This window comes from Thunnus maccoyii, chromosome 24, assembly GCF_910596095.1.
Source record: "Thunnus maccoyii chromosome 24, fThuMac1.1, whole genome shotgun sequence".
Lineage (NCBI taxonomy): Eukaryota > Metazoa > Chordata > Actinopteri > Scombriformes > Scombridae > Thunnus > Thunnus maccoyii.
Window position 1 is genome coordinate 16,694,611 of NC_056556.1, and position 25,649 is coordinate 16,720,259.

The 25,649-nt window shown below is 40.8% G+C and overlaps 1 protein-coding gene and 1 long non-coding RNA gene across 10 annotated transcripts in view; one reads left to right on the plus strand and one right to left on the minus strand.

Annotated features, from left to right (window-relative positions):
• Nucleotides 1-420: 420 nt before the first annotated feature.
• LOC121891664 lies at nt 421-17,947 on the minus strand. Of its 5 annotated transcripts, none has more exons than XR_006094105.1 (4): nt 17,865-17,947; nt 15,313-15,434; nt 4,176-4,418; nt 421-1,312 (listed from the first exon to the last, which is right to left on the minus strand). It is a non-coding gene; the product is annotated as an uncharacterized LOC121891664 (long non-coding RNA). The 5 variants fall into 5 exon arrangements; XR_006094104.1 differs by lacking the exon at nt 17,865-17,947 and adding an exon at nt 15,612-16,925; XR_006094102.1 differs by lacking the exons at nt 15,313-15,434; nt 17,865-17,947 and adding an exon at nt 11,791-11,878.
• The window catches only part of LOC121891662 (fidgetin-like), a 48,309-nt gene continuing 32,684 nt past the window's right edge, over nt 10,025-25,649 (plus strand). The window contains exons 1-3 of one of the 5 annotated variants that reach the window (XR_006094099.1): nt 10,025-10,830; nt 11,804-12,005; nt 12,320-15,323. Coding sequence is in view for 1 of the 5 variants with exons in the window: in XM_042404176.1 (XP_042260110.1) it covers nt 24,923-25,046 (124 nt within the window). In the remaining 4 variants the exon portion in view is untranslated. Of the gene's footprint in view, nt 10,831-11,803; nt 12,006-12,319; nt 15,324-17,934; nt 18,012-24,812; nt 25,047-25,649 lie in introns of those variants that run through there. The other 4 variants (XR_006094100.1, XM_042404176.1, XM_042404179.1 and 1 more) reach the window with 4 other exon arrangements.

The window sequence follows — 25,649 nt, forward strand, 5'->3', positions numbered from 1 at the left end:
TATTATTAATAGCAGACAACAAAGAACAATGTGTTTTGTGTTGAAACAATAGAATTCAGTGTCGGACATGGGCTTGTGCTGCTTCTCAGCTTTATCTTCACTCTCCCCTCTGCAACTGCTAGTCACTGGTCAGTTCGTCAAGGCTGGGAGCTGCTGCACAATGAGAATCATGCCCAAATTGGAGCGGAGCCAAAGCCCATTCAAAGCAACTCCCCGTGCCTAACGCATTACCCCGGCTTATTAATCTGAAGAGACTGTGTTTTTGTGTTTACTAAGCATGATTCGCTTCTAATTAAAGTGAAATAATTATACTTCAAAGGAGCAGGGAGGCAGGATAACTGTTCAAAGACAGGAGCACCTCTTATCACAGGGAGAATTGCTTGCCACAACAATGCAGGACACCAAAATTAATCAAATGGATTGTAGAAATTAAAGTGTTTTTATTACACAAGTTAAAGTGCAAAATCACAGGGAATTTCACATAATCACCACCATATATGAATTAACATTTCTGAACACCTGTGCATCACAACTAAATGATTTGATTTCATAGGCATTACATCTCTATAAATGATTAGAAAATGATTCAATATAGCAAATTAAATATAGCAGATTCATACAATTTTATCTGTCCTTGAAGTTTATTGGTGTATTTATATAAAGAATATGGTATTTAATAGACTTGTAGTCATTAGATGCTGGATTGGACTGGAAAGTAAAACTAAATTTTTATTTTAGTCAAGGCTGAAATTTCAGCAGAATCAGTGGTATGTTTAAACTTGAGAATCAAAGAAATTCATTGGAATACGAGCTGACTAAAGAGTGCAATATGAACATGTAAGCCTGGCTCCAAGGCTTGGTTCAGCAGCCATGGCTGGTGTGAACAATTGGACCACCCCTTTTTACGAGCACAAGTGTCCTTGTCCTTGGTAAGGCGAAGGTCGATGTGTTCCCCCCTCTCTCTCCTGCTGTGGCGCTTCCACTGGCCATTCATTTGGGCCTGTGATGGCTCTAATAACATCTCCATCACATTAAACCGAACCAGGCTGAGGAGATGTTAATACTCCCCTGCACTCGCTGCCGGGAAATTGGTCATGTATTACAACAAGTGCTTTTTAAGAGCCTCTGTGGCCAAGTCTATGGAAATGGCAGATATTCATGGCTGCCTGCACGTGAAGCTCTTAACACGGTGGATTTTCAAGTTGTGACAGTTCAAGGGAAGCGGCGCTGTTAACACATTCAGAATGGTCCTGTAGCAAGGCCGTTCCTCCAATTCCTCTTTGCATCTCCACTGCTCGGCTGACAAGGTTGCCTGTGAATTTTTTTTAAAAAGGAAGAGATTAGAGAGGAATGCTGCAAACACTCAACTCAAAGGGAGGATATACAAAAAGGATAATATTGAATTCAAAACACCTGGTGAATAGATTGGAAAGCAAACAGACCCTAGATAGATACAGTAGATAGATATGAGGGATGTAAAGCAATAGGAAGGTACAGGTATGGCAATGGCAGTTTTATTTTTTACAGTACATTTCACCACAAGTAAGCTCAATATGGTTTACATTGAAAATCAAAATATAAAAATACAGGCATAAATATGAGAACATAGGTAACATAAGCAATATAAATATAAGAACAGAAGCATGAAGCATACACCCAATATACATTAAACATACCACACAGCAATTAAAACCCCAAAAGCATCAACACAACACAAAACATTAACACCCCAAATCCCCCAAAAATTCAACACAGCACAATCAAATAGAAACCCCTGCCCTATCACATAGCTGCACATGTAACCAACTGTACAAGAAACAAGTGCTACCATTACAGGCACACACACACACACACAGAGTAATTAACTATAAGCCTGTGAGAATAGGAATGTTTTGAGTTTGCGTTTGAATGTAGACACAGTTGTGATGAACCTCAGGTCAGCAGTCAGCCTGTTCCAGAGAGCAAGACCACAGTAACTGAGCACAGCTAGAAGACTTCCAACTGATGACCTGAGAGGCCAGAGGAGTCAAACTATTAAGTGCTTTATAGACGATTAGCAGGATTTTGAAGGTGATTCTGTATTGTTCTGGGAGCCAAAGAACTGCTTTCAGTACTAGAGTAATATGTTCAAATTTTAATATGCGTGTAAGCACTGTGACTGCTGTATTTTGAATGAGCTGGAGCCATCCTACTGACTGTTTGGGTAATCCTTCAAATAGAGCGTTAAGAGTAGTCTAACCTGAACCAATTTCTCAGAGTCAGTTTGAGATATGAATGCTGTTCTGGTGATATTGGTAATGTGATTTTCAAAACTGAGATCAGTATCCAAAATAATACCAAGGTTTCTGACTTGCTCACTGTATTTCAGAGACAACGATGCCAAGTGTGAATACATTTCCTGTTTCTGAATTTTAGGAGCAACTATGAGCATCTCAGTCTTGTCTGTATTCAGCTTTAAAAAGTTTCTGGACATCCAGTAGTTAATATCATCAATACAGTTTATTAGTTTGTTAACAGGACTGATATCACCAGAGGAAAGTGAAATATACAACTGTGTCATTGGCATATGAATGGTAAGATATGTTTGTTTATGATGATACCAAGCGGGAGCATGTATAAATTAAAGAGCAGTGGCTCCAGGACTGATCCTTGTGGAACTTCAGAGATTTCTGTAGATTTGAAACTACCAACTGAAACATAAAAACTCCTGTCCTTTAAGTAGGATGAAAACCAGAAAAGAACAGGACAGGCTAAGCTGACTGAATCATGAAGCCGTTGAATTAAAATGTCAATGGTGTCAAAGGCAGCAGTGAGATCAAGCAATACTAAAATGGAAATTCTCTGTGAGTCACTGTTCACATCTTGGACTGGTATGTATGGTATATATTGTGAATTTGAAGATATTCATCCAGTTGTTTGAATACAACTTTTTAAAGTATTTTATTTAGAAGAAGAAGATTAGAGATTGGTCTGTAATTATTAATTGCAGATGGATCCAGGTTGTTTTGCTTCAACAGAGTGAGATTACAGCACGCTTGAGAGAAGCAAGGAAAATGCCAGTCTGCAGGGAGCTATTAATATTATTTACTATGTCATTTATAAAGCAGTGAAAGACAGTTTTGAATAGTTGGGTGGGGATAGAATCAAGAGAACAGGTGGAAGACTTTAGACACTGAATTACTTTCTCCAGATTTCTGGAGTTAACAGATGAGAATGTAGACACTGAGCTCATGCAGTAAATTGGTTTGAGGTTGACAAGGGGCCAGATGTATTGCTACAAGAAATTAATATATTATCTCTAATATGAGAGACTTTTTCCTGATAGAAAACAGCAAATTCATCACATTTGGTCATAGGAAGAAGCTCATGAGGGGTAGATTTGGAGTGATTAATCAGTTTGTCAACTGAAGAGAATAGGAATGAGGAATTATTCTGATTATTGTTAATCAATTGAGAAATGTAGGACAGTCTGGCAGATATCATATCTTTGTTATTACAGTAAAGTGCATATTTATAGATCTCAAAATCAACTTGTGATCTGTTTTTTATCCATTCATGTTGTTACTTTTTCACTGTTTCTCCAACGTGCTTTTGGTGGTCCACATATCTTTACAGTTTTGGCAGGAGCAACATTATCAATGATCTGAGACATAACATTAGAAACATTTTCTGATGATGGCAAGGTGGGTAATGTATACTTTGAAAATGTATTAACGTATTAATAAGTTTATTAGCTGTATTATCATTAATGTAATGTTTGTTAGAATAACCCCTCCACTCCAAATGAAATGTACACAATTGTACTTAGCCAGTGATGTTTCAATCAGCTCCTTATTACCAGTTTGATCAAGCCAGGTTTCTGTCAGTAGGATATAGTCCAGTTTGTGAACAGTAATGGTGTCATATAACAATGAATGTCTTTTTAGCTACATTACAGATCTAACATTAAGCAGTGTAAGTTTCAGAGTGCAAGGAGAAGTATAGCAGGGTCAGACAGAGAAGGCTTGATATGTACAAGACAGCTAGTAGATCTCTGAGATTTTCTTATTTGCTTGTTACTAGACTTTGGTCTATTGTTAATATCTACTTCGCTGGCTGAGATGTCATTATGCAATGAATGTCATCGAGTTAGAAAATGTACAAATTGGTTCACTCAGGTAATAATTGGGACTCACAGATAGATACCATGGTCCATGGCTAGCTGTCACCCCCGGTCACCATGGTGAAGGAGGGATTGATGGCACCCATTGGCTAGTGAAGATGTATACATCATGTTGGTCCAGGGCTGCTGCATCCAGATGGATCCGGGCCATCCATTGTCTGTCAGGGACACAGCTGTCGGTGAAGTGCTATCCTCCCTTCTCCTCCTTTCTCACACCGCTAACAAGTCTTTCACCCTCCACATAGGATGATGTCGTCTATAGGGGCAGGATGAGTTTTTCTATCAGCGCACAAGGTTTTCAAGGAGCAAGATAAAGATGTACGCTAGATTGCATGTACAGTATGGTTTTTTGACCTGATCACCTCAGAGCAGCAAGGCTCACTGTGATTTGTTATTTTCTCTCACTTGAAAAAAGGAAAAAATATTTTTATTGTGACATTTTGAAGTGCTGTGACTTGAGAATCTAGGATATGGTAAAATAAACGGTTATAATGTGGTTTTATTTTCAAAGTCAGTGAAGCTGGTGGAATGCTGGAATGTTTACTTTGTCAAGGACTAGGCACAGCTTAAGTATCAATTGTTGATTTTTACAAAGCACGATTCACAGCAACTCAAAAAGTAAGAATTGTTTTTATCCGAACTGTTTCACATATGAATAAAATATATTTGTTGGTATATGCCTCACAGTTCAAGCATCTGCACTTGAGTTGGACAGTTTATCTGTGTCCTTTGAGGGAACTTCTGCTTTCTAACGAAACTAGCTGCACAACTGTTTGTTTTGATGTGTGAGGCTGTGGGTTGCTGTCGACCCGAATTGTCAGCTTAGTAACAACAAATACTACTAAGCAATCAAGTTTTTTAGGACATTTTTGTGATATCTGTTTACCTCCATTGAATAGAATCATCCTGTATATGAAACAGTAAGTAATTATTGTTGGTTATTACTGGAGATGGGCAGATAATTTCGTTAGCTGGCAACTTGCCCCGTAGGTAGAGCCCTATGCAGTTAGCAACAATAGCTAATTTAGGGGGCTACCCTCTGCATTACCTTATTTTGGACTCAGAGACAAGTGTTTGGGAGCTGCAGCTCACACTTCTAGCCCCAATAAATGTCTTTTTGCCAGTCACATTTCCTTTCCACAGGTAAAGAGGGCAAAGTTAGAATGGCTGCAATTATAAGATAAGACTCATGTTGAAAAATACCAGAATTTTCCTTTAAAGGAAGACACATTTTGGGAAATATGCTTACTCTCTTTCATATGGGGAGAAGATTGATACTATTCTTACATTTGTACGCTAAATATGAAGCTACAACCAGCAGCTGGTTAGCTTAGCTTATCATAAAGAATGGGGGCAGGGAGAAGCAGCCCATTCAAGAAATAGTCCAACACATATTCCACCATAAAACCACAACTTCATACACAACTGCACTTCAGTTTAGATCTTTGGACGGAGCCAGACTAGCTGTTTTCCCCCACTTCCAGTCTTTGTGCTAAGCTAAGCCAACCATCTCCTGACCGTAGGATACCATGCCATTGGTCCGACGACCCATTATTCTGAAACCCCATTATTTTGCAAAACTTACCATTGGACCAAAAGCCCATAGTCTGATGGCCCATTATCCCGAAAACAAAAGCCCACTGCTCTGAAAGCCTGTTGCTCCAAAAATACATGCGCAAGTGATCATTTTAACCCAAACCATGATCTTTACCAGACCTTAACCACAGCGTTATCACACCATAAAACATTGCATTTTCACAAGCACATCAAAATACACTAAGATATTAAGGGCAAAAGATGACAGAGGTCCTCCAACATTAGGAAACAGCTGAAGACTTTATTTGCCTCGTCGTCAGTCATTTAAAATGTAAATTAACTTATCAAACAGACTTTTCACAATTCACTAAGTTCTTCTGTTAAATTCGGTGTCATGTTTCGCAAAGCCGAACTCTGATTTAAGGAAATCACACATTATAGAAGTTATTTAACTTAGTTCACAGAAGAGCTGTTAAAGTTAAATATCAGCCAAAATGAAAAGTATTTCTTTAGGAGTCATACTAAGTCATACATTCTGATTTATGTTAAGATTTATATGTTATCTGTTAAACTGAGCAATATGTTAACAGAGTCTGGAAAGTTGTAAGGCCGGCAGTCACTTAACTCCAACTCCAGTGTGTGTGTTTTCGGAGCAACAGGCCTTCGGAGCTTTTATTTTTCGGGACATTGTGCTGTCTGACTATGGGCTTTTGGTCCAATGGGACATTTTTCAAACTATTGAGGTTTCAGAATAACGGGCAGTTCCCGACTGTAGCTTTTTAGCTGACAGACATAAGAATAGTATAAACCTTCTCATTCAACTCTTAGCAACAAAGGGAATAAGCGTATATCCCAAAATGTCAAACTATTCCTTTAATCACAGAAGAAGCAGGTGTGACAATTACACACATTCATGCACAGACAGACATGTACACACACATTCCAGTCAGCTAGCCAGGCAGTTCATCCCCCTTTGGTATGAGGTGGGACTAGGGAAGCATGGAGTTATTCACTGTCTGCCTACTTGGTTCTAATAGTCTGGCACAGCGTGACTGACGCTGCCCCTCTCAGCCGTGATTGAGTGTATTGATCTTGAGCTGCTGCCGCCGGCGTGCTCCCTGGACACCAGGCGGGAGGAGACCAACAATCAGATCCTTCACTGGGGGAAAAAGCCCTCCTCATCTGCCTTAATCATCCGATCGATGATTAGCGCGCCGGCCCACTCATGTCTTTCTCTCACTGACAAAGACATCTCCTCAGTGTCTGCTCACCATTTGTTTTTTTCACCCCCACTTCCTTCTCTTTATTTCTTCCTTCACCTTGCACTGTGTGTGTCTTTTCTATGTTTGCACCTTGCGTAGGCTTTTGTGTGAGCGCGTGTGTGCGTGCATACGTGGCTGAAGCCAAACACAGAAATATTCTTCAGTGAAAAGGCCTTCTGCTGACCATCCATTTTTTTTGAGTGAAAGTGAGGAAGACAGGGAAAGGACTTGATTAGGGAGGGACAGAGACATAGAGCGAGAGGGAAAGAAAGACAAAGACATGGGGGGATGTAATGGAATCTGACAATAGGAACTGTTGAATCACCAGCTGCTTTTTGGGGTTGGGATGCTTCCAAACCCTCTCTCTTAGCCCCCATAACCCCTCCCTGCTGTTGTCAGCAGCCAATGGTGCACTTCTCCCTCCTTCGTTTGGAGCTGATTGGGCAGCAAATTGCTCCCATCACCTGGCATTAGTCCAAGTCTCACCAGTCAAAGCTTTTAATCTGATCATTATCCTGGTGCTAAGCGGCAGCACCACAGCTTCTGTTTGCTGGAGCAAGATATTGTGGCTGATTGAGTGAGGCGGATGGCTATAGAATTTCAGTTCCATCGCTGTCGAACCGTTTAAATGTGTGGATTATCAGAACTGGAACAGGATCATGTGACCTCTGACTGTGTGCTCTACCTTTCAGGCAACTCCTTTCTTGTCTCTTACTCTTTTCCTCTGTGTCTCTCTTCTTTAAATCAAGTTGTTTCCACTCCCAAGGTTACCCCTCTAAATAGATTTTGTATCTGCACACCCTCATAGAACACAATGGAGGCAAATAGAAGCGTTATTTTGCCATTCAGCACAATTTTCTGACCATTTCACCATCTTCCACTCTCTTGACAACGTGTCCTTCAGTGCAGTAACCATACTTCATAATCAGCATTCTTAAAAGAGTTTATTTTTTGCTTTTCAAATTGCACAAATGTGACAAGGTCTTAATCTGTGTGAAGCATCCGCTGAAAGCCTATAGCGACTGCTCAAATCTATCAGAGGGTGGCAAAAGTAGCTAAGGCTAAGAGTACCATTTGTCCTGAAAGCAATGGATAAAGACAGGAGAAAGTAATACTGAAGAAGAGGTTCTTTCTCCTTGAGCAACCTACTCGTTGAATTTTGTCACATTTCAGTAAAACTTTCAAGGCTGCTGCCCCCTGCCCTGCAGCGACAAGTAGCCTTTTTCCACTGGCACTTTTGGCCATGCCAAGTCAAACCATGCCGTGTTGTTTGCCTTTCCATTACCAGCTTAAACGCACAGAGTCGCACCTGAGATGGACCATCTCTGAAGTCAGGTCAAAGCACACCCGACCCACGTCCAAACGGGTTGCAGAAATGTCAGATGGCCTTTATCATCATTCAAGGACGAGCCGCTAATTTCCGGTTCAACCCTCTGTTAACTTGAATGGCTAAAATGATTCAATGGTGCAGCTTTGCTAGACTAACTTGAGTAAATCGTGCTAAAGAGGGCGCTGCTTTTAAATGTCATCGACCCTTCAAGCGGGTTGTAATGGAGATGCAAATCCCGCGATGTGTTAAACTGACTCAAGCCAAGCCAGCACATGTACATAAAACCCCCAAAGGAGTTCAGTGTAATATCTGCAAGGGACTCCTTCAGCAGGCTGCAAAAAGTTGTTAGAGCGAGCGCATGATCTGGTTATTTTTTCTTTTTCTGTGAAATGTATGTTGAACACCTATATAATGCATAGTATCCACTAATGAGCCCTTCCATTGAATGTTGAGTACAACAGAGTCTAGCACATGATTACTGCAGCCTTTCCTCATGTACGAGGAAAATACCAGCCAACGGCTTCTAAGTGCTCATTTTCAATTACCTTCTATTAGGAATTCCAGCATCTACTGCCCCTCACAGAGAACCCACTCCTGCTGCCCACCCACTAACCTACACACACTCAATCCAGCACCCAAATGGGCCAAGAGCCCGCTAAACATGCCAGCCAGTGAAACAATGCATGATGTAAGTTTTGAGAGCGTAGAGAGGCACTTCACGCAGAGAATCAGCCCGCTCCGTCTCTCGAGGTGTAAGGGGTGGTGGGGGGGAAGACGTGGAAACAAAATGACTGTTTTTAGAAGATCCACTTCTTCCTGATGAAGCAAAATCATTATCCCCCTTGGTGAAAATGGCTCTTATGGATACAGAGGATAACTAACACTAGAAATGGGTAGTTATTGTTCAAGAGGACATTCTCTAACTTGCAAATAGCCCCTCAAATCTGTGTGGAGGGCTTCTCTTTAATATAAATGCTGGAGTGCTCCTTCAAAGTAAATGAAGTAAAGAAATTAGACACTATGTTAGACAATAGAAACATTTGCTGTGTGAGAAGTTAATCAAACAGTTGCAGGGAGCATCAACAAAGAGCTTATGATTCATTATGTTTTATGATAACTGAACAAGTCTATATTTTGTTGGCTATGGCTCAAACCAACACTGCAAACAAAGAACAGGAGGCAGATCAGGCAATGAACAGAAATGGATCCCCCCTGTAAGTGACTAATGTGTAACATCAGTCTTCACTAATGCCCGACTGACAGTCAGTCTATTTGGCGTGACACGAGACAACCACCCTGTTGTTTCACTTCCCGGTTCCGGAGGAGTTGATGGAGGGCGTTGATTGTTGTGTTGTTCCCATGACAAACAGGAGGCAGGGGAACCAATTAGTTGCAATGGCTTTTAACATTCCTCTCAAACCAGGAGGAGACGCAGAGGTTTGCGCTAAGGTTTGCTCGAGTCTGCCAGTGGCTTAATTATAAAGAGGAGATGTTCTCCCAAGGCCAGCACACGCAGACATATTACTAATTCATTGAATACATTGAGTTTTGCATGCATTCTGTTTTGGGTACATACTATATAGCCACGGTTGTTTGTACTGATGAACACGAATTTTGTGGGCATTCAGGTCAGGAAAAAGTTTAGTTTTAAGGTGATTACAGTAAGGCAACTACAGAAATCTGGTCATAAAAACTAATAATTGAAAAATATGTCTTGATTATGATAGACTCAACCTCATAAAAGCTTTAAATTGCAGTACTCTTTCTCTTCATAATCTTTTCCAGCGTCATGAGAGGCTGAGGTCTACCCCAGCATACTGCAGAAGACTCCCTAAGGTTACCAGTCTGTCACAGGGTCAATGACAAGTCTATTAATTTCAGTGATCTATTTAAAATTACTCCAAAGATGTTGAAATGCACCTCACCAGCCCTGCTACTATTTAGAAGTTTGTATGTGATGTTACCATGAACTCGGTGTGTGTGTAATGTTTACACGAGGGAACTCAGAACTCTGCATAACCTCTTCTGATATAAGATATTGTCAGTCAGTGATGTGCATTTCAGAAATTAGTCATTAATTTATGTATTGCTTTTTAGAAAGCCACTCTTCTTTCATTTGGCTGTCTACTTGAACTGTGACTTTTAGCCTGATTTCCTACATTTCCCAGAATGCTTTTCTAAAAACCTATTGAACACATCTGACTGAAAATTAAAAAACTATTATAGTAAAGTATTATAATTTTTGTCAACTAATAAAAATAGTATAATAGTAATAGAATAATAAAAGAGTATATGCCACTTTAAAAAGAAGTTGATTAAGCTTCTTGACCTGTTGCACTAGTTAGCAGCATCTCGCATTTCAGTAAGGTCTCGGCCAGTAACGTTAGCTTATGTTACTGGTTCCGGGAAAGGAAGAATTTAAGAAATTTACGGTCTAAATTAATTCACTATCCCACAGAAAATTAGACAAGAAGCAGCCACACACATACAGCTGGAACAAAGAGTCCATGCAGGTTAGCATGCCAAAATTTATGAAAAAGGTAAGCTAACGCAACATGATCACAGGCCGTGAATTTTATGGTAATGTTACTTTCAGCTATCTTCTGTTTGTAGTTTTTGGGAGGAAATTAGTTCAGGAATAATGTAAGCTGTCAACCATCCATATATTTCTTTAAATTTTCACTTGATGAATATTACTGCATTTCTATTTTATCTGCTTATTTCAAGCTAAACTGAGACAGCAAATACTTGTGCCATTTAGCATTGTGTTGGCTACACAATTTTAAATGCTCAATAAAAATGAGACTGAAATTTCCCTGAACAAAACTGAGATGTCTTACATTTTTGTTGACTAAAACTAATAATAATCAAAAGATGAAAATGTGAGTACAACTAATATGGATTTTTGTCAAAACTCTAAGACTGACTGACTGGTTTATTGTACGTAGTGGGAGAAATTGATTTCTATGTGATTGCTGAATATTGTCGCAATAATAGAGCTTTTAAGAACCCACATGCTCTTTGATTCTGAGCAACTGACAGCTGAAAAATGTCTTTCAAACTCCACTACTGAAAACACATCAACATGACATACTGTAACCTTGTCCATGTTTGGCACCTTTTCCATATCTATAAAAATAAAGACACACCACCGGTTAAGAAAAATGGACCAGAAACATAAAGTCCATCACTATTAGCTATTTTTCAAACAGTGCTGAAGTTTTTCATGGTGGATTTTTGTCTCTAGCAAATGATCTGGCAGGCTTCTGCTGACTTGTTGGACTTCTCTGTGTAAATGGTTCACCACATATGGCAGCTGCAAGTTTTCGGGCCAACTTGTTGAATTTGATGGATAGTGAAAAGGCCTTCGGGCTGCATGTGTTGGCCCTCCCTACCCCATGCTTTATTTCCTTCTTTCTGTCTTTGTTTCTTCCTCTCTAACTTACTCTCTGTGCCTATTGATTATCAGAACTTCTTCTCAACACTCGAATATATATTACCTCCTCTCCTCAGTGTGTCTTCACTGCTCTGACTGTTGGAGGTTCTCCAGCACTCTCCAAACAGGTCTGATCCTTAACAAAGGTGAGGGGCTGCAGCTCATTGTGTTCCAGCACAGCAGAGGTGAACGGAGAGAGGTCTGTGTTCCTGGCACACGATTCCTTCAGCACGCTGTCACGTCTCTTCAACTCTTCCCTTCTCTGATGTTACCTGACAGGTGAGGGTGTGTGTGTAGGTGTGTGTGTGTGTATGTTGTTTCATGCATTCTGCAGTGGGAGGGGGTGAGGAGGAGGAGGAGAGCTGGGGGTGAGGAGGAGGTGAGGGAGGGAGGGAGGACAAACAACAGGATATGGATAGGGTCGAATCAGAGGGGGCGCCAGGGAAAGGATGCTAGGAAGGGAAGAGGTGGGAGGTAAGCAAGTAGGAGATGAGGGGTGTTGGGTGTATATGTGCATTGTGGATCTATGTGTGTCTGTAAGTATGTGGGCATATGTGTGTGTCTATCGATTTGTGTGTGTGTGCCATGGACAGGGAGGGTGTGTGATGGCAGTGCCTTCAGGCTCCTCCAGGCGTAAGAATCAGTGAGCAGGTGGAGCACACCGGCAGCGCTGTCTTCTGACGAGTCCCCGCCGTCTCCTGTTTTGTCAGGACCCCTGGAGCGAAGACCAGGGAGTGTGTGTGTTTATGTGTGTGTGTGTGTGTGTGTGTTTGTTGAGCGGTTGGGATGCACTGTGATCATTAGGATTCACAATGGCTTTGACAGCGGGGCTCTGGAGCAGTGGACACAGCATATGCCTAGGGAGATAACTGGTTGGCTGACTGGTTATCATACTGGCTGGCCAGTACGCTAACTGTGTCCGCTCCACTAATAAATCCAGATCCTTTAATTCAAACAGACGTCGCTCTGGATGTAAGGCCCACTCTGTGTAGCTGACTTGTCTGTATTGCATCAAGCAGGACCACAAGCCTGAATTATTTGTTTACTCTGAAGTTGTGATTAATTTTGCAGCAGTCTTGCCTCCACTCAAGTGAACTCTAAGTTGCAGAGAGGGAACATATTGTTGATTTTGGATATTTGGGACTGCTGCTACAGGATGAGGCTTGTCTGTGGTAATAATTCTGGAGGATAAATAACACGTCTGTTTCCCCACAAGCACCATTTGCTCTTACATGTAAGCTCTTTTGACCGCTGTGTAGTTGAGGAAGAGTTGAATGTAAAAGTGTGTGTGTGTGTGTGACTATCCTAAGTGTGTAAGTGGCTCAGGTGGTAAAGAAAGGACGTCCTAATAATAGCCCCCTGTCTCCACACTGGTCCACAGGCTGTAGCCGTATCGATTCTGCCTCTCCATCTTCGGCGTTGCCCGGCATAGACCAGATACCGAGGGTTTAGTTTGGAATCTTGTGCAGCGCAGAGCAGCGATTTCTCCGACCTGAGCTGGATAAAGCCGAACGCCCTGGGGGGAGGCAGCAGTGGTTTTTAATTGTTTGTAGTGTTAGTTGGCCACGCTGGAGGCGAGCTCTCCAGGGACAGGCCTCCAGCCAGGGTCTTGACCCTGCAACTTACACACTTCCCTGCCCTCGCACAAACACCAATGACAAAATGAACGGACTAATGCACACATCTCTGCACAGGTACACTGAAGCAACAGTGACTGAGTACACACAAACACAACTACATACACATACTGTACATGGATCCTGTTTATAATGAGAAACCCAATTAACATTTGTACGAAGAATTCAAATAGTATAAAGATAGAGTGAAAACATTCATATTTTCTATAACTTTCTGTTTGCTACTTTTGCACCCATTACACTAAATATATTAAGGGTTAATACTGCACAAGTCTTTATAATATAGTGCTTTATTCTATGCCTCAAAACTCTATTTACATGCAACAAAAATCCTATATCCCATAAATTCCCCAGAAGTGTGAAAATAGTTTTTAATAACGCTACAGTAACTGTGTGTGTGTGTGTGTGTGCAAAATACACAGTATTTTTTTTTTGTTTGGGAACTGTATGAGGTAAGATAGAAAATAAATGAGCTTTGATTTTTGCTTAAGTGCCTTTTAATCATTCGTGAGACTATAATCATTCGTAACAGTGAGAACCCAAATGGACTTCTCATAAAGAAAATCTAAAATCTTCCCTGCACTTCAGTTTTTTTCCCCCCTCTATCTGCAGAAGTGGTTGTTTTATCCTTTGATCTGCAGTACATTAAAGTAATACTGTGGGTTTGAAAAACCATTAGGTGGCCTTTTGCAGGGCAGCAGGTCTCTTTTAAAAGCACAATGAACCTCTGTACAGATCAGGTTAGAAACTTAGTTAAAGGCACAATAACACATAGTCTCAAATTAGTCTTAAATGGTGTTAGCCCTCAAATAAGACCATTGACTCCTGACCTGTGCTGCTGCAGTCCAATTACACCTACGGCTTATTCCTGTTTTCACATGTTTTGAGCGAGGCGGTTTGTTCTCGGATTTTGTCGAGAGCTTAAATATTCACATGCTGTGTGTGTCTTTTGTCGTTCTTGCCCGCTCGTCTTTCTGTCCGTCATGCTCTCTGTCCGTCTGTCTGTCAGGGTGGCAGGTCTTGTTGAATAGAGAGTGGGTCATCTCCCTGACAGAGCTCAACTGGTAGTTATGGCAGCCTCGCCACGGCTGGCTGGCTCCACACAGTCACCAGGAGACAGGGGATCATCAAGTCTGTCCTCCTGCTCCAACACACACACACATACACATCTGTGTCACACACGATCACGCCCTCGCTCTCATCGTCACAAAACATGCACCTATAATAATAATAGCTGGATAAAGTTGTAAGATCATTAGGACAGATTACTTTTTTTTTTTTTTTTTTTTTTACATTTTCTAACGTTATTTGCAGCTTATTTCTATACTGTGGAACTGAAATTAAAGTTCATTTTTGCTAAGAAATCAGTATATATATTCTTGATGTTTGTTTTGACTTGTACACTTAAGTACACAAATTGTAAAGTAAATAGTAAAAGTACAATATGTGAAATTGTAATTAAAAAGAAGACATGTTTTATGTATTTTTCTGCATTGACAACCCCCCCTACGTCAGTGTTCTCTATGTGGGTGGGAATTTTTGTTATTGGTGCTGTAATTTAATTGGTGCAATAAAATAGTTTGTGCTTCAATTCTAACGGACACACATGCAATTAAAGTTAGCCGCCACCTAGTCGCATCTGTGATTTTAGCACTCCTATGTTACTCCATGGCTGTGGCATGTACATTACTCTGTGTTGTTGTGACTGAAATCACAGGGCGACGTACGGAGTGCTGAGGTTACAGAACTACCCTTTGCTGTGAGTTCTGACAGTCTGGTCATTTGCCATCACCAGAAATGGACCCATTACAGAGAGGCAGGCAGCTAATGCTAGCAAGCTAAGGCTAGCCTTCTAGCTTCAACTTCCTGAGTGGAATTGAAACTTCACAGATGGACGTTTGATAGCTAAAACTGTGGACTTGTTGAAAAGTAAGAAAAAACAGTCTCACTGTTTGTAGGATGAACAACATCGGCCCTCAGATGTCAGTCAACTGCTACAACGGGAAACACCTACGCAGAGGCTTGACACCTAGATGCCGTTTCCATAAAGCTGTCCACAAATAGGTTCATCCTTTTTGAAAAGTGAACAAAAATATGCATAATAGCTTCAGTATCATTATAGTTTACATTACCTTACACAAAAAATGATGATAATTCACATTTCAGTTTGACTTTAAGATATGTGGAGTGCTCAGAACACACAGTTATCATTAAAAGAAAAAAAAAAAAAAGAGGCATTATACCCCACCAGTGAACGTCCCAGTTATTCCACAAAGCCAACAGTGTTTTAATCTTCTTTGCCACTTAATGTCCCATTTAAATGTTCTGCAGCCTTCAAATATGAATCATGAATATCTGCACCCGGGGGTTGGCCAGCACAGTCTATTAGAATACATCACTATCCTACCAGGGGACCACTTTGTGCATCCCTCTAAAATGTATCATATCTCCACTGTAGAGAGGGAGACATGACTTCATGTGTCTTGTGATGTAAGTATTATTACAATTCATGAAATTCAAACACTTATGGCAGGGCCATTAATTTGAACCATAAGCCGTTGGGGAGAGATTTACAGTGGAGTTAAGGGCGATCACACCATTAAAGGACCTGGGAGGAAGACAGAGAGAGACTGTGAGAGATAACTGGTTAGAGCTGGAGCTCTGCAATAGCAGCTGTTTGAATTTCTTCACGTATAAACGCAGCAATTAATATTTCTGTTTCAGGCTCTCAGGTCAAATCTGCAAACATTTCTGTCAGAATTAGAGCGGGAATAGTCAAGTACTGAAGGTTCACCAGTTAAAACATAACCCCTGCCTTCTGCCTTGGCTGCATCTAAGTCTACATACAAAGTGCTGAATTTTGCATGAGCGCCTGAGCGTATAGCAACTGGAACCCTATAGCGTTGTTTACTGATACTTCCTTGGGGCGTCTCACTCCGCACAGCCCATTCTGATAAGAGTGCGAGCAGCTGAGACCTGTCTCCCGTCGGTGCTGTGTGATGGTCTTGTTATACAGCAGAGCATGAAGAAACAACGGGCAGAGGTCAGGACATGCAGACGTACTTCTCTGCTTCAAAATGACCAATCAGGAAGTCTGCTCCCAGCCAATGTTCATTTCTCAGATAGAACTGCTACAAATTGACGTGACTCACAGCAGAAATAGTCTGGGTGGTTCTTCATGCTGTTAAGTGCAACAAAATGTATTTCCCTACGCCGAGGAAATCGATATTATGATATCAGTGTGATACGGTGTGATAGAGAGAAACTTTTAAAATCATATTTAGTGAGAGCTTACGTACCCCGATCAAGAATAAAAACCACCCACATGACTTGCCAATTACTCATATGATGAATCTCTTAAAGGACTGGTTTGACGTTACGGATAGTTTGACTCCGTCCGTTAAAATGAGGCTACAGCCAGCAGACCGTTAGCTTAGCTTAGCTTAAAGACTGGAAGCAGGGGGAAACACCTGCTTGTCTCTTACCTTAAGGGAAAAAAATACAACTTGTCAACTTTACATGTCTTAAACAGATATAATTAGTGAGCTTCAGAGGTGCTGGTAGGTGTATTTCTTTAAGCTTCATATTTAACGGACAGATACGAGAGTGATATCAATCTTCTCATGTAACTCTCAGCAAGACAGCTATTTCCCCAAATGTCGAACTATTCCTCTGACAGGTTGTTGCAGAAATACAAATATGTTCTTGTCTTCTTGACTATAATAATGACTCCACAAATATAACATGAACATTGAAAGCTCCCGGGAAAAAAAAAAATGCACCATTCTTTTTTTTCTTTTTTTTAGTTTTAGTTTCAACTCAGCTGACTATAATAATCTTCTCGGAGTGGCTCAGGCGCCGTGTTTGCTATCATTTGTCACATGGCCATAGTGTTATGGGTTCAAACTGAAATTTGCAATGGCTCAGTGCACTCCAACAGCACAGTTTTCCATCTCTGCTCTCCCCTGGCCCAGTTTCATTATCCTCAAGGTATTCGAGGAGTAATGGCTTCTAAGGCCAGAAACCTATTGGCCATTTCAAGTTCTTTGGCCAGCCCTGCGTAGGTATTGTTCAGGAACTGCACCTAAGTGTTTTGGAAAGATGAGACAGAATCCTGAAAAGATTTGTCCACCTATCTGCAGCTGTGTCTGCTGAAATCCCTCCAGTCCTTTTAAGCTGTACATCTGTTCTAAATCTGATTTTAGGATAAGTAAATGATGTGATCTCTGAGCTGTGCCTTTGATGATTTAAATACACATTTGAATCTTCTGCTTTAAAATTGGTTTGACAGTAGAAAAGTAAAAAAAAAGGCTAAGAGGATTTATTTTAATTGTAGCATTGACTCTAACAAACCATCAGAAAACTACACAAGTAGAAAACTGCATATTCCCAAGTATGTTGTTTGTCCCCAAACATAAAGTACGTTTCCATGCCAGTGACGACAATTAAGCAATTTAGCAGTGCTGCTCCATGTCAACACGTCAAAATGATGTTTACGTACTTAAAATTCAGGTTTTCCGTGGTTTCCACAGTGGTAAGTAGTGTCTTTACATGTAAACATCGTCTGAGAACCAGGCCGTCTTTTCTCTGAGGAGCTGCTGCAGTGTAACTTCAGCTCCATTGAACATCACCCTTCACTGGGTTTGAGGTATCTGATTGAGTCCATCCATGTGGAGCGCTATTGAATCAAAAGAGTAAACCTCAAGGACATGGTCCACCACACACACATCTACTGTGCGGAAGCTACAAAAAAAAAAAAAAAAAAAGAGAGAAAGAAAGCTCACATACAAACGTGAGCACACACTAAAACTGTGTTTCGTGCATGAAATACAAAAGAAATAATGATTTTAGTAATAAAAGGTGCAGATGTGGCTTTAAAATATCCTTAGTCTGTTAAATTATTTGAATCCAGAAATGTATATGTGTAAATCTGTGGAATATAAAGTTAAATAAACATTATATTGTCACAATTGATTGCATTTGACTCAGAAGCTGTAATGGACTAGAGCAGCCAGTGATTTATCATTTAATCCCAGCATGTGTAATCTGTTCCTCCACAACCCTGGTGAGATGTTTTTCTCATAATTATATTGTTCCTGATTGTCAGGCGTTGATTCACATTAGTGGTAGAAAGGCAAATTCTTGCTCGGAGGGAGACTTGTCTCATTTCAAAGAGCCAACAGAGAGAGCTGCTGAGAGATGGACTGGTCAGCAACAATAACCCCGCACTCACCACTGCAGGAGACAACGCTTGGACTGTAGGCTCGGCTACACCTCTCAAGTGGTTAATTAAATGAGTCCAAGCACAGAGCTACCACACGACGCTTGGTTTATCATAAACAATGTGATTAAAGCAGCCATGGGCCAGCCAGAATGCAGAGTTGAAAAAAAAAATAATTCAGATCACCATGGAGATGCGAGAGAAAAAGAGGTATGAATGCAGATAGGGATGTCATTATTACTTTTTATTCATTATTTTCATAATGACTGTCATTATGCGCAGGCTCTGATTGAATTCCATTTTGTTAGTCAGGTTTATGGCGAGCAGAATAATTATCACTTAAGTGATATTAAGATTAATGCTGAACATTTTCATGGTCAGAGTTTCTACATGTTGGGGGGGAAAAAAGGACGTGTTCATCTTTGATTATAAAAGAAAAGATGACAAAGAGAGAGGATGTTTTTTAGCTGTAGAAATGAGTTCTGTCTGGCTGATTAGAAAAGAGACAGTAATATTGCAGACCATTTTAAATACTGTTAAGCAGCCATTATTTCCATTTGCATGGCCAATCTCAGCAACTCTGAGTGTGAATGTTACACATAAATATCCACATTTAAATGCGTCGCGTGATTGTTTTGTCACGATCACTTTTTTAAAACATCGGATTTATGAACATAAGCTTCATTAAATTTAGTCTACATGCAAAATTCAAAAGCAGTCATCAACTCGTATATAAAATTGATGAAAACAGATGATGACATCATGGGAAGTGTAATCATCAGTGGACTAATACATTTACAGCATGTGAAATATAAGAATTGATTAAGTCTATGTGGCCATTAAAAAGGCTTTTTTTTTTTTTTTTTTTTTTTTGGAAGAAGGATGATATGAGTTTCTAGCTGCGAAGGCTCATCCCTTCTATTTCCTCTCTCTCTCTATATATCTATTCTGGATCAAGTAGAAGAAGACTGCAGGCTCTGACAAAGCTCCAATGGGAATCAGATGAAATTTAGAGACTGTTATTTGGTATCACACATAAGGTCCATGCACATTACAATCACATCAATCCTCACAAATTTAACAAGCTGATAGCACTGATTTTCCTAATAATACATGATGTTACAATACACTGCTCTACCGTTCCTCAGAAATGCTGTCGAGGTACTCTTGAGCAAGGTATTTGAAATCAGATTGCAAGCTCAGATTAAAGTTATCTAACATTCAGAACGTGTGTTTTGAATTAAGCATTCCTTTTAAATCTGCAAAACTTCAATCTGGTATTGTCAGTTCTGGTGGAAAGTCACTATACTGAAGTACAATTTGAACGTACTTATACCGTACTTGAGTATATAAATAACATGTTATGTATTGCTTTGAATAAATCTACCCAACAGTATATAAAGTAGTTAAAATGATCTCCACCTCCACCAGCTACAACATTAAAAGGGTGCTTAAATATTAATGCATCAGTATTAATAACCCGATGATATAATATATAAAAATATGACAATGACAGGGACTGTTCATCCTCCATAATGACTACTTTTTATTATTATTATTTACTACTGCTGTTTTTTTTCTATTTTGACTTTTTGCACAAACTGCTCTTTGGGCTCCTGGAGAACCTCTTTAACAGCCCAATAAACGTACTTAACATTATTTTATCAGCTTACTTCTTCACGGCTTTAACATATTTTATGAGAATTGCATATAAACACAACACTACCCTCCTAAAATCCCACATAAGTCTGTTTGGATGAATGTTATTGAAGTTTTATAGCAGTCAGTTCATAGGGAGTTTGACCTGTCTGGAGTCTAATTGAAGTGACATCACTATGTAGGATAACATACTGTACATTTCTTTGTCTGTGAATGTCTTTTTGGCAAAGATAAAGGAATATTTTTTTTTTTTTTTTTACAAATGTTTCCTTATTTGGTGTCATAAAAACACTTTCCATATTATGTCATATTCAGCGAATGTGCCAACCCAGCTTGTGACACCACTTCAACACTTTTCTACATAATATAATAAGCACAGAAGAAAATAAATATATGTTTAATTGGTATTATTATTAATTTGACACATATAGCAGTGAGGACTCCAAACAATGAGGAAGCCAGTATCAACAAAACACAAGGGTTAAAACATGAGTAATTGGGTTTTATTCGGGGATTGATCCAGTATGAATGACTTATTGGATTCTGATCTGTACAGTTGAACTTTGCCACGTGAATGACTTGATACAGATACATGCACACGCTCACACACACAGAACTCTGCTCCAGTGATTGTCTCCCTGTCTTTTCCTCTCCGTGTGTGTGTCTCTCTCTGCCTCTCGCAGTAGCAGGCGGGCCTGCAGCCTACCAATGCATTCAGTGAGGGGATTTGGCCGGGGTCTTATCAATCACTGACAGATTACCTCCAAAGCCACTTCCACAGCCATTAAAGCAGGACAAATGCAGAATTGCAACTGAACAAGTTGGAGTTTTTAAGCCAACACCAGGACTTCCTGGTTATTTGTCAAAGTCACCGCCGCTGAGCCGCATGAGTGGCTGCACGAGTGTGTGTGTGTGTGTGTGTGGGGCTCAGAGGCAAGCCGGCCAGGCGTGCTCAATGTGTGTGTGTGTGTGTGTGTGTCTCAGGGAGAATGAGGGAGAGAGCAAGAGACGGTAACAGAGTGAGTGAGTTATTGTTAGTGTACGTTCCTCTGTGTGTGTGTGTGTGTCTGCAGCTGTGCGTTTTTATGCTCTCAGGTGTGTGTGTGCGCACATGTACACACGCCATCGGCTGCGTCGCTCTCGGCCCAGTGGAGCTTACAGTAAATCACATTCCCTTTATTGCCAAATTTAGCAGCTTATGCTCAATAGGCTCTGCTCAAATCTACGCCGTGTCCCATCAGGGCGTTAGTCTGGGCTCATAAAAGAGGATTGGCCACACACTAGCCTCTGAGACACAGTAAAGACGACTCATCCCCTCTTCTATTTTCCTACATTATTTCCCCCCTCTTCTTTATCTGCGCAACACTGTCTGGGCTTTTCTAATCTCTTCTTTTTTCTCCCACTGGATTCCCTGCTTTGAGATCTCCCCACCATTGTCCCCCATTCACAGGGGCTTTGTTTATATCAGGCCGTACTTGATAGAAGACACTAAGAAATTGGATATCATCATTTTCATAGCCAGTATCACCAAGGGAATGCGCTTTATGAAAAAAAAAATGTATTGTACAGTTTAAAGAATGGACATTTTTATCCTATAAGCTTACCTCTGTGCTCAAATTGATTTTGACATTTTTACGTCTTTTCAGACGTCGCGGGTTAAGTGCTGATAATTATTTGAAGGAGATGAATAAAAATATGAAATGCGCCTAGAAGATGTGACATCAAAGCAGCGGGTTTGTTGCATGTTTTTTCCCTCTTATACTGTGCATATGGAACACACTCATTTGCAGTGGTTTGATTAGTCCCTTTTTATTCTTTTTCTTTGTGCAGATGACTTTGATTAGATTCATATTGTGGAAAAAAAACGGCTTTTGTCTTTTCCTCATATTAAAGACTTTTATCATTTACACAGCAGCGATTTAATCATTTGTTTTTGGAGTGTATATTGGGGCCGACAATGAAGTCCGCAGGCACGGGAGTTGAAATTTAGCTGGTCATGTGACTGTGACTCCCCCCCATCATGACCCCAGAGAGAGAGAGAAGGGAGGGAAAAAAAAAACACCCAACACAGGAGGCGGGATTGTATTTGTAGGTGTGTGTGTGTGTGTGTGGACGTGAGTGTGTCCTAATGTGTACATCCTTTTGTGTAAGGGTTGTGTGGGTGTTCAAGTAATATGTGTGTGTGAGTTTGTGTGAGTGTGTGTGAGTGTGTGTGTGTGTGTGTGTGTGTGTGTTCCTCCTCCCCCCTCCTATTCAATTAAGAGCTTAAGCTCATTAGTGGCAGACTTACATCATTACCTCTCCAATGGCTAATGAGTTAAAATCTATTTAGATTTATGTTGCCGTTAAATCTCTTCTACCACACACACACACACACACACACACACACAGAGTTTGTGATGGTCACAAATCACAAGAAACATGTCATAAAATGAAATCTGAACACGGAGGCATCAGTGAAGTGTCCTGCGACTCCACATAAGATTTTCTTTCCCCCATATCAACGTGGGAGCCTTTTATAGCAACACTGCATATTCAACACACTTGAATTATACCTTTGCCTTCAGTATGTAAATCAGAAATGAGAATGCTTGGTTATGCAGGCTATATCTACACACTATAACCCACATCCTTACTGAACATTAAAGAAACTCATTTAAGGCCTTTTATAATTACTAACTAATAATTAGCGCCGCATAACAAAAAGAACAACACGTCTTTACAAAGCGATTACACAGCGATTAGTTGAGTTTTCAATCAATTTTAATTACGCTAACAAAAATCCTTGATTGGGTTGCACGTTGCAGGCTTGACAAATTTAATGAATTGATGGAACTGGAAAAAAAAAAAAAGAAGACAATTAACCATAGACAACTGAGAGTGAAAGGTGGAGTAGAAGCTCTCCAGGCCTGCTGCAGAGTGTTGCAGCAGTGTCTAATCTGCTGCAGCCGCTGCTCCAATAAACAAAGACAGAGAATATAACAGCAGGTGGGGGAAGGAAGCTTCCACTTTTCTACATATGCTCCTTACTGGTGACTCAAGGACATCATGTTTAACTGAATGGATGCCCCCCCCTTCCACCACCACCACCACCACCACCTCCTCACCCCCAACCACCCTCCCTCCCCTACCTGCAGCCCTGCAACCGGACCTCATGAAACCACACTCATCAGAGCATGCAGTCATCTCTCTTAGTGTGTGTGTGTGTGTGTGTGTAAGCAACTTCTTTTTTTTTTTTTTTTAAATTTTTGCTCTTTTTTAAATCAACCTCACCTTTAATTTTATTCACCATAATAAGTAGTATTCTCAGTGAGTCACATAAATAACCTGGCGCGTGCACCGCCAACACGTGGGGGTGATTAGGAACAATGAACTGACAGTTATTCCATCTTTGATGTCTTGTTTAAATATGGTCTCCCCGCTGATGCTTTGATAACGCGCTAACTGGGACATTTTTATTCTAATTAGGGCTTCAATTGCTAATTCCATATTGCTGCTATAATTATCACTGGGAGATACGCGGACACTGCCGGCGTGTTTTGGAGTGAGATTCCGGGCAGACAGGGGAAGCAGGGCCGGCCCTAGCACATTTGGTGCCCCAGGCAAGCTTCACCCCAGACCCCCATACACCCCTAACCCCCCAAAACCCCAAAACCCCAAAATAATTAAACAGATAAATAGATGAATACATGTGCAGCGATTGTTCTTAAGACACAAACATGCATTTTGTTTTTGCAATACTTACCTTAACAAATTCTAATTACAATCATCATAAATAGACAATATAGAAATTAACTATAAATGTCATTTCAATAGAACTTTATAAAATAAAAATATGTACATGCAAATGATTCATGAATAATATCTAACATAGATACAGATACAGCATTAGAATGTGTAGATTCTTTTGAAACACATATACAACTAATTAAAAACTTTCACATGACATAATTTAAAACCAAAACATATCAAAGCTCTGGGCACCATGAAGCCAGTGGATCCAGTAGGACGTTAACCGCAGCTCGTTTCCAGCGCATTGTGAAATTGACTTATTATAACTGCCCCCCCCCCCCCCCCCCCCCCACCCATTAGATGGCACCCTAGACGGTTGCCTAGCTCACCTATAGCCAGGACCAGGCCTATGGGAGAGACAGGTGTGCAGGTTTGACCCCAATGTTCTGTGGGGTTCCCAAACTGCGGCCAGGTGGGGGGCTGCCAGGGGACCTGCAGTGCTCTACAGTCTGTCAGAGTTTCTGCTTCATATATCATCTGCAACCAAAATTTCCAAACATCAAACAACTTTTTGGGAGATAAAACATCTCTATAACTCCTTAATAATTATTTTCAATTAAATCCATACGTTATATGCATTTTAACAAGACAACAACAACAATTCTCTATTTATCTCCAAGATTAAAAACTCTCTTTATATATTTGTATATATTGTCAGAAATGCTCTTAAAGTAAACCTTGCCAACCTTGCCACACAAACCAGAAGCCCATAATAACCTTGTGGGCAATAATTGGAATTGAGGATTTTTTTTTTTTTTTCCTCCTTTTACCCTTTAGACGCATGCGCAGTGGGGAGCGTACTGGTCAGTCTGAGAAGCAGCTGTTCAGGGCTGGTGAAATTCCAACATGGCAGTGGCTGTGGTCAGTGTTTCCTGCGTTAACTTGGGATGGTTTCAGCTCGCACGCAACCCGGCTTAACCTCGGCACCCCGTTCATCAGCAGAACCCCTCCCCGGGATCGATGAGACCCTAACCCCCCACTTGAAAGGTCGACCTGTCGCTAAAAAAACAGGTAAGGAAGGATAGTCCGGGGATCCGCTGCGTCTGCAATTAGACAGAGTGGTCAGAGCAGACAGCCTCTCTAAGGCAGGCAGGCAGGCAAGGCAGGCAGCGCGTCTGTAGAGCAGAGCAGCTCAGCAGCCTGTGCACGCCGCTTATATCGGAATAATGCATGTGCACTTTGTGATTTAGCAAGTTTCCCCTATTGCAAAACGATACCTGAGCGTGAATTGCTGTGTGCGTTATTTATTTATTTTTTTTTTAAATGTGATTTTCGAGGAGCGCACCTGCGCCACGGTTAAATCGCAGAGGCATGGACACGTAGGCTGCACTATAGGTTTCCCTGTTTCTATGTGTCGGCTGTGCGGCACTCACTAAATAGCAAAATTACACAACTTGCATGCACACACACAAGGCTTTTTCCAGCCTCCATCCGGCTGCTGCGGCGATACGGTTACAACAAGTTGCCCTATGCATGCGTGCAGAGAGCGGATACAGTGTCACCGCAGTGTGTGTGTGTGTGTGTGTTTTTTTTTTAAAAGCTGAGGCGTTTTAGGGCGTTATCAGCTGATTTAACTTCACGCGACTCTCCGGGTATCATCTTCACACCAATCGG